The 9,854-nt window shown below is 47.6% G+C and overlaps 1 protein-coding gene across 1 annotated transcript; it reads right to left on the reverse strand.

Moving 5' to 3' along the window:
* Positions 1–4,133: 4,133 nt before the first annotated feature.
* On the reverse strand, positions 4,134–7,058 carry CRNN (cornulin). Its single transcript, XM_045870673.1, has 2 exons — positions 6,921–7,058; positions 4,134–5,792 (listed from the first exon to the last, which is right to left on the reverse strand). Exons 1-2 carry the CDS (start codon positions 7,056–7,058, stop codon positions 4,134–4,136), a joined length of 1,797 nt encoding a protein of 598 aa, XP_045726629.1.
* Between the last annotated feature and the right edge of the window lie 2,796 nt (positions 7,059–9,854).

Consider the following 9,854-nt stretch of genomic DNA (forward strand, 5'->3'; position numbering starts at 1 on the left):
TGAGAGTTCCATCCCCCTGCTTAGCCACTGGAGCGACGTCCCTCAGCAGAATTAACTTCTAAAATTTCCAATTTTGTCTCTGCAGCTCTATCACTTGCAAGTAGTGGCTGTTGGAGGCCCCCTCCCCCACTGTCTATCTTCCCGAATATCACCTCGGATTCACTTCTCCGCACGTCCTACCTTCCAGAAAGTGGTTGCTTTTCAGTTCAGAGTTCCTGCCATTCTTTTCTTTGATCTCCTGTTGAGTTCATAGGTGTTCAGAATGGTTTGGTCCCTATCTAGCTGAATTCCTGGGACTAGATGAAATTTAGGTCTCCTACTCCTCCGCCATCTTGCTGCTCCCCCCTCCATCTCCTCATTTTCAATCTGTAGGTGTCTTTAGGTCTAAAATGAATCTTTTGTAGGCAACATATAGATGGGTCTTGTTTTTTTTTATTTGTTCTGCTTCCCTAAATCTTTTGATTGGAGCATTTAGTCCATTTACATTCAGAGGAATTATTAATGGGTATGAATTTCGTGCCATTGTATTACCTGTAAAATTGGTGTTTCTGGAGATCTTCTCTGTTCCTTTCTAGTCTTTGTAGCTTTTGGTCTTTCTTTCTCACTCAGAGTCCCCTTTAATATTTCTTGCAGGCTGGTTTAGTCATCACAAATTCCTTTAGTTTTTGTTGGTCTTGGAAACTCTTTATCTCTCCTATTCTGAATGACAGCCTTACTGGATAAAGTATGCTTGGCTGCAGGTTTTTGCCATTCCACATGTTTAATATATCATGCCACTTTTTTTCCTGCCCGCCATGTTTCTGCTGTGAACCTGATTTGTCTTCCACTGTAGGTTAAGGACCTTTGCTCCCTTGTAGCTTTTAGGATTCTTCCCTTATCTCTGTATTTTACTAATTTTACTACTACATGTTTTGGTGTTGGCCTGCTTTTGTTGATTTTGATGAGAGTTCTCTGTGTTTCCTGTATTTGGATGTTTGTTTCCTTCCCCAGATTAGGGGAATTTTCAGCTATAATTTGCTTAAATAAACCTTCTGCCCCCTTTTCCCTCTCTTCTTCTTCTGGAACTCTTAGGATATGAATGTTATTACACTTTATGGAGTCATTGAGTTTCTTAAGTCTCCATTCATGATCCAATATTTTTTTCCTCTTCTTTTCAGCTTCATTATTTACCATAATTTTATTTCTATATCACTTATTCATTCCTCTGTTTCTTTCATCCTTGTGGTCATTACACCAGTTGGTTTTGCATCTCAGTTATAGCTTTTTTATTTTATTTTATTTTACTTTATTTTATTTTATTTTGGCCTGACTAGTGTTTAGGTCTTTTATGTCTGTGGTAAGGGACTCCCTGGTATTTTTTATGCTTTTCTGAAGCCCAGCTAATAATCTTATTATTTTTCTTTTAAGTTCTGGATCAGGCATATTAATTTCATCTGTTTTAATTAGATCCCTGGCCTTGACCTCTTCTTATTCTTTTTTGGGGATCAATTCTGCTGTCTTGACATATCATCTAGGTCTCTATCTTCTGTGTGTTAGGAAAGCCTGCTATGTTTGCTGCTCCTGAGAGTAATGGCTTTATGAAGAAGAGATCCTATACTGTCCAGGGCCTGGTGCTTCAGGAACTGTTTCTTGTATATGCTTTCTGCACTCTGCTGTTGTGTTTTAGCTGGTCTTTCCCTCAGGTCAGTCCTCTGCAGTTGCCTGCAGTGGGGAGTGTTTGAACCTTGTCTACTGTGTGGTGAGTTTTAACTTGTTGTGTTTTGATCTGCTTGTTTAAAAAGGCTAGATCCTAATTTCCTTAGAACTGAAGCTTTGCAGATCTCTATGGTCAGTAGAGTTGGTATGTGGGGGGTGGTGTTTCTGTTGGTCTTCTGGGGGAGGGACCTGCTGCCCTGATTCTCAGGTAGCCTTGCCCTAGTGGAACTGTACCTGTAGGGCACAGTGGCACAGTGCTTGGTGTAAGTGGCTCCAGCCTCCACCAGGAGCACCGTATTTCTCACTGAAGTGGGTCAGTGGCATCAGCCCACACTTTTGTCCCTGGAGTGGGGCATTTACACCTGCCACTATTCAGGAAAGCCCTCACAGAAGAGCAAACAATCTCCCCTCTTGTGTCCCTGACTTCTGTCAGAACCCTGCCTTAACCCCGTCTGTGTCCAGGTTGTCTGTCCACTTGGAAGTGCAGTGCTCCTGTGTTTTATCTCAAGCATGCTGGCTGGGCTTCAAAACTCCACATTTTAGAGAGCTGGTGGAGCACAGACCCATGCTGATGTTCTGGGGGAGGGTCTTACTATGCTGGGGCTGGTACTGGTTTGTTCCTGAAGGCAGTTACAGGAATGTGCAGGAGCTTGAAGTTTAGAGTTTAGAGTGCAGCAAAAAGCCAGAGTCCAGGCTGGCTCTCCTCAGAAGGGGTCTCTGCTCCTATGCTTATAACAGAGCTCACTGGCTCTTTTGTCCCCAGAAAGGCCATGCCATCTCTCCCAAAAGCACTCCAAGAAGGGGAACTGTCTCTCCCAGTGCAACCCAGGGATCCTCAGACCATGCTTCCTGCTCCTGGCCTCCACTCTCCTTCTCCACAGGAATGCCTCTACACCTACCAGGCTCCACCCTGGTGATGGTGTGGACTTCTAAAACATCAGACTTTGAGCTCCATTGCTTATAAAAACGTGCAATAATCAGCCCCTCTTGTTTTCTCCATCAATGATTTTGGGGAAGTGTTGTTCTTGTGCAATGCTCTGCACCCTGTTCTCTCTCTCTCTCTCCTCTCTACCTGATCAGGGCTCCCTCCCCTCTGTAGCTTCCATGACTCTTTTCTCCCCTAAATCACATCCCTGCACCTCCTATCTTCCATGATGTGGCCTCTTCTCTCCCTCTACTTGTGCAGTTTGTTCTCTCAATCTCTCAATCTGCTTCTGCCAGAAGCAGAAGTCCCCTTATAGTTTTTACACAGTTTTCATAGGCTCTACTCGAAACCTGTGGACCCAGTGCTTCTGAAGTTAGGTGGATAAATCTATATTTTAAAAACTACCTCTGAGGTGATTAGTACAATAAACCAGAGTTAAGAATTTCTACCCCAGAACTTGTTCATATCCAGCAGGTGAGATGTAATGAAAGGTCAGAGCTGACACAGAGGAGGAGCAAGGGCTCTAGTTCTTGGCTCAGTTCCTGGTAGCACATGCCTTTCCCTTTTCTCCTACACAGTCCTCAGTGGCCTTCTTCCATTTATTAGTAACCTTAAGTCGGCCTTCCTATGTGAACTTACATGTGAACAGAGACTTAACACTCTAGAATTAGAGCCTACCTACCTACCTAAATCCTGCTTGTTTTTTTTTTTTAAAGATTTTATTTATTTATTTGAGAGAGAGAGACTGAGAGAGAGAGCACATGAGAGGGGGGAGGGTCGGGAGGGTCAGAGGGAGAAGCAGACTCCCTGCTGAGCAGGGAGCCCGATGCGGGACTCGATCCAGGGACTCCAGGATCATGACCTGAGCCGAAGGCAGTCGCTTAACCAACTGAGCCACCCAGGTGCCCCAATCCTGCTTGTTTTTTAAGGGCATTGCAAAAAAGCCTTTTCTAGTTGAAAACTTTTCTGATCCATCTCTGCCAAGTATAAAAATATGATATCTACTCTCTTCACATTTTTGTAACTCTTGGAATCTTGTGCAATATTTTCTCAACCAGATGCTCTTCTAGGGTAGGGGCCATGTTGAGTTCATTATCACAGCCTTGTAGCCCTTAACCCATCATGTCAATAGTGATTGAAAGGGACACGGAGCCTAGTTGCTTAGGAAGGTTTTATTGGTGCATTAGGATAGATGGGGCAATGGACAGATGGAAGAGATAAAAGTAGCTCTGAAACCTCCCACAAACTAAGGTGAATTTGGCACAAATGGTTGACTAGCTCTGTGTCTTCCTGTTCCTGAGGGTGTCTGTACAGCAGAGCAGCTCAGAGGAGTTTAGGATAGAAAGCACCTTGCAGAAATGTTTTCATTGAGAAAGACCTAAGAGAGAAACACGTGATTAAGAACTGATGTCCAGAGACATGCCAACTGGACTGGTCAGGGCAGGACAAGCCAACCTTGAAGAAGAAGCTGTCTTCTTCCAGTATTGGGCACTTTAGTCTGGGGCTGGGACATTCACAGCTTGTTGCTCTTGAAGTAGGAATATAGCCCCCTGGCTGTGAGGCCTTGCTTCCCTTCTGGCTGGGCTGTCTCCTGGCCCTGGGCTGAAGGCATGCCAGTGTGCAGGCTGCCCTGGTTCTGCGTTGGGATCACCATCTCCCTTCTGTGGTCATCCACCCACTCCTGGGTAACCACTGTGGGTTCTCTCTCTCCCTGCCCACCTGTCACAGTACACCTTGGGTGAGTGCTGCTCCAGTCCTGTCTGCCTGTCAGAGTGCTTGACCCAGCCTGGGTCTGTCCTCCCAGCTTCCTCTCTCCTGCCTCATAGAAGCTCACTTGTGTCCATCTTTGACCACTGCCTGACTGCCTCTGGGTCTGTCCCTCATCTCTATCCCCTATGTGACTTGCAGTTTGGCTTCTGTCCTGCTCCATGGTCTGGGTGTGTGTCTGGGTTTGTGACCCTGCTTGTGTCTGAATGTGTTCTCCTGTCACCACTTCACTTGTTTGGTACCGGTCTTGACCCTGGACCTCAGTCCCTCTGGTCTGGCCATGGGTGGACTCCTGTGGCTGTGTGCCCGGGCTTCCTATTGGACGGCTCCTGTCCTGCTCCATGGCCTGGGCAGCACCTCCCAGGGTCTGAACATGTTCTCCTGTCACTATCTGGCTTGTCTGGCTCCTGTCTTGACCCTGGACCTCAGTCCCTCTGGTCTGGCCATGGGTGGATTCCTGTGGCTGTGTGCCAGGGCTTCCTATCTGACTGCTCCTGTCCTGCTCCATGGCCTGGGTGGCAGCTCCTGGTGTCTGAACATGTTCTCCTGTCACTATCTGGCTTGTCTGGCTCCTGTCTTGACCATGGACCTCAGTCCCTCTGGTCTGGCCATGGGTGGACTTCTGTGGCTGTGTGCCAGGCCTTCCTTTTTGACAGCTCCTATCCTGCTCCATGGCCCGGGTGGCACCTCCTGGTGTCTGAACGTGTTCTCCTGTCACTATTTGGCTTGTCTGGCTCCTGTCTTGACCATGGACCTCAGTCCCTCTGGTCTGGCCATGGGTGGACTTCTGTGGTTGTGTGCCAGGGCTTCCTATCTGATGGCTCCTGTCCTGCTCCACAGTCTGGGTTGCATCTCTCTGTGTCTGAGTTCCAGTTCCAGTCACTGGGTCACTTGTCTGGTGTGTTCTGTCCTGTTTCCTGGTCTGTGACTGTCTCTCTGACTCCCTCTGTCTGGTCTGGTGACTCTTGGCTTCTCCCACTCTCTGGGTCTGCTGCACATGTCCCCCAGCTTGTGTCTGCTGACTCTGTCTCTCTTGTCTCTGAGATTCAGACTGCCTGTCCTGGTCAAGATCCTGACCATGGGTCTGAGCCCCAATCCCTGCCTGTCCTCTGGAGGCCTGAGTGCTCTGTCCACATTGGCTCCCCTCTTGATGCTGTCCTTCCCTAGCCTGCCCCACTTCAGCTCTCCTGCTCTGTTCTTTCCCCAGCTCTTGTGAGGCCCCAGTGGGAAGGCTTCTACACTCTTGAGATCCACAAGCCCTTGCAGGACTCTCGCTCATTGTCTTGAAACAGGCTTGGGCAACTTTAAACACCAGGACCAGGAATTCCTTGAATTCCACAGTCCCTGTATCATCTTCATCCAGCAGGCGCAGGACTTCATCCAGAGTGGCAGGATCGTGGGGTTCCTGTGGAGAAGAGGCCAAATCAGCATCTCTCCCCTGAAGAAAGTGTGGTTGGGCCAGTGCACTCAGCTTTCAGGCTTCCCACCCCTGAACGGAGCCCACCTGTGCTGGGCCCACACCACTCACATAGCTACAGCAGCCCTAACATGAAATCACTTTCAGTGTGCAGTCCTGCCCCTCTTGCAAGGGTAGAAAGCACCTTTTGTTTTGTATCTTCTGTGCCTGGCATAATTTCTGGGCTATAGGAGAACTGGATCAAGATTCAATGAAGAATGAATGAAATGATTGAGCTCATAATGATTCTTTGGGTTTTCCATGGCCCCTGGCACCTGGCATTGAACAGGATTCTCTCCAGCAAGCCCAACACCAGAAGAAGCATAGCAGGAACATGGCCCCAAGAGGATTCTGTGAGATCGTCACTGAGGCTCAGGTGTTTTTTGAAGATGGGGTGGGTGGGGTCTGGTGGGACCACACGTTGCCCTGAGTATGCATTCTGTTGTGTCTATACATTGCAGTCTCTAAGACCATCATCCTGGTTGCTTTAGATGCAAACCAGACAGGGAGAAACAGGGAAATGCCTCAAGGCCCTGGGTCTGCTTTGCCAGTGGTTGGGGGAGTGGAGAGGGGCTCTCAGAGTGTCCCCCCAGCTGATAATAACCAACCTGCCCTCCAAAACTCATTTCTGATGTGACCACTCAGCTAATATTTTTGAGCAACTGCAAGACACAGAGCTATGCTTCTAATGAATTCTTATTAATGGGTGATCACATTTCTGATAGACATAAGAAGTAGTTACTATATCAGAAGCAGCAGAAAGCAACAATTACTTTCATTTCTAGAATATTCAAAGGCTCTGTTTCTCTCTGAGCTGTCCCCTGTGAGTCCTTTCACCTTGTCTCCAAATTAGAATTAATTGAAGTCAAAGTATTTTCTCTAAGGAGCAGGCCTGTCAACTCCTGTGACTGTCTCTTTTTCCTTTGCCTTCCCTCTTTCAGCCTGCACAGCTGCCAGGAGGCTTGGTGGGCCTGTATCCAATGGCTGCCTCCTCAGATTCCTGAGGCAAAGCATCTGCAGGTAAACCTGTTTCCTCTCTCCTTTCTGGCCCTCCCCACCTGGCCGGGCACACCATACCACAATGACATCAGCAAACTCATGTTCCAGGAGCCTTTTCAGCTCCCCCCGGGTGAGCACAGTGCAGCTGCCCTCGGTCCTGGCGTAGCGCCTGAAGGCTTCGATAATCCCATTAATGTTTCGCAATAACTGAGGCATCTTTGGACTCAAGCTGGAGACAGAAACAAAGCCCCCATGGGGGCTCCAAAATCAACTTTGGTGTTTCCTCCTCCTTCTTCTAGGTCTCTTGCATTTTCAGCTCTGCTTCCGGTGTCTCTGTCTGGGTCTTCCCTCCCCTTTCCTACTTAATGGATTTTATGAATGGGAAGGAGGGGCACACCATGGTTAGTGGCAGGCTCCAGAGTCAGGACTTTTATGCTAGCTTCACCACCTACCTGTCAGGTGAGCTAGGGTAGGTTGCTTTGCCTTTCCATGCCTCGGTTTACTTATTGTGAAATGAAGGTAATCCTATCAAGTACACTCAATAGGATTATTGTGAAGATTAAAAGGGATAATTCATGTAAAGTATTTGGCAGATGCTGGCTTATACTAAGTGGCAGCTTTTAAATATCATTGTGATATTATTATACACATACCTAATGTTTATACATCTATGTAAACTACTGCTCACAAAGCATTTCCATATGCATCATCTCTTGTACTCCTTATTATCTCCACTTTTTTATAGGTGAGGAAACAGGTTCAGAGAAGTTAGGTGATTTGCTCAAGGCCCCACAGCTTGGGGGAACCAAGAAACCCAAGAACCCGTATCTCCTTAACCCAAATGCAATAAGCCTTCTAGACTGTTCCCTGTGGACAGTCTATCCAGTCAATGGTTGTCTGTCATATGATGTTAGGGTCCTGCTGGGAACACTGACAGGCAATAAATACATATGTAAGTCAACCCCTGCCTCGGGTGGAGCCAAGCAGGAACACCAGGGGCCTGACTCCACCCTTTCTTGCTGCCTTTTGGGTAGGTGTTCAGGAAGAGGCTGGGTTACCAGCTATTGGCAATGCTCCAAGTACTAAGTTCCTCTGAACTTGACTTCTATCCTCAGCACTGGGACCTGTAAGGGAGGTCAGTCTGCCCATAGGTGTGTGGCTCCTGCCAGTCCACAGTGCTGTTGGCCTGTGAGGAATGGCTCCAAAATGAAGGGAGAGATTTTCCTTCTCGTTAGCCAGGGATCTGGGCATAGCTTAAAGTGAGTCTTGGGTGCAGCTGGTTGGGCAAGAGGCAAAGGGACTTGGAGGTGCATTAAAGCAGAAGCCTCAGAGACCAGGAGATGGCATTGGAGATGGCAAGTTTCAAATGCAGGGGGCGATAGAAGGCTGCAGAAGCTGGGACACTGGGAGAGGGCACCATGAGATGGAAAGGAGAAGGCATGAGAGAAGGAAGGCCTGGGTGCAGAGGCAGGAGAATGAGGGGAAGCAGGAAGGAGGAAGACTTGGCACTGGGGAAGGTGGGACAACGTGGCCAAAGGCTACAGACCCCAGGTGGGCTCTTCAGGCGGTGTCCTTTCTAGCCCCCAGAAGGCAAAAATTTCAGACAGACTTTGCCTTTATACATCAAGGTACAAAACTCAGAATATTGTATCTCAACAGAGAAATGAAAAGATCCTGTTTTTTGTTGTTGTTGTTTACCACATGGCAAACCTTAACCTCTGGCCTATAAATAGTAAAAATAATAAGATGACTTTTTAGTTACACTTCAGATCCTTTCGGATAAATCTACAAACTCATCTTGCCTAAATATGGCCCTGAAGTGGTGGAGAACCGCCATGTAAGCCCCTTCCTCTGTGAGAAGTTTCAAGCCCATTGTCGGGCTGGCAGGAGTAACCTGATTCTGGCCTCACAGACTCTGAGCACTGCCAAGAGGCTTCCAGAACCTTAAGAATAAGACACCTTTGATGTACAGGAAGGCACATGGGTGGTTCTATTGCTGCTGCTAAAACAGGCTTCAGGAGGAGAAGCTGCTGCCAGGCTAGCCACAGGGGAGAAGGAAAGAGCCTCATGCCTTCAGAAGAATATCCTCTCCCACGTGCACACACCCAGTTTGCCTGAGGCCCAGTCAGAGCGGATACTTTCTGCCCCCAGCTGACACCTACGGCCTGGATCTGACAGCCTGGTTTTATGAGCTCAGATCACCAAGACACTGAGAATAGAAAGAGGTTCCTCAGGAGGGCACTTACCTAATACACAGGCAGGATGAACAAGTGGCTGTTAGGCAATGTATGGAGTACCAGGTCAGCAGCAGAGGAACCTTTTATAGGGGATTTAATGGAGGCTAGTGTTTTAGATAGGCCATCCCCACCCCATGGGAAGGCTTGATTCATCCAAGGTTTGGCCTCGCCCAGCCCCACTTCCCTTCTTGTCTGTTTTACTTGCTGACATGTTGCTGTGTTGGCTTAATGAGCAGGCCCTCTTACTACACTGGGTGTCCTTCCTGAATCCCTCCCTGGGTCTGTCTCCTCATGTCAGAAGTAATGGGCTCAGCAGTGCTCAGCACAGGTCTGGGTTCCCGGTGAACACTCTCCATCTCCATGTGACTGCAAAGTCATGGGACTCCTTTTTTTTTTTTAAATACAAACATTTTAAAATATTTCCATCTATTGAGGGTTACCCTTTCCAAAGTGGCTACTTTGGGAAGCTTTACATGTTTTTCTGGCAATGTTGCCATTACTTAGAACATTCTTGGAATTCTTGTTTTGTAATTGCCTTTCATGCTAAATTTATGAGACATGCAAGAAATTCAATCTCATTTCTTTTTGGTTGGGTCTCATTTTTGATTAAAACAAAAAAAGTTAATAGCTGTCCCCAGCCCCATCTTGTGGGTAGGCAGCATTTTACAGCTGGTGGGAGAAGAGGCTTAAGATAATTAAGTGCAACCCCTTCGTTGAAAAGATGGGGAACTCAACTGGTCAACCAATCAGCAAGTATTTATGGAGAGCTTATTCC

The sequence above is a fragment of the Mirounga angustirostris genome, unplaced genomic scaffold (assembly GCF_029215605.1).
Source record: "Mirounga angustirostris isolate CCGP_5_RB_7025 unplaced genomic scaffold, mMirAng1.0.hap1 SCAF_4, whole genome shotgun sequence".
Taxonomy (NCBI): domain Eukaryota; kingdom Metazoa; phylum Chordata; class Mammalia; order Carnivora; family Phocidae; genus Mirounga; species Mirounga angustirostris.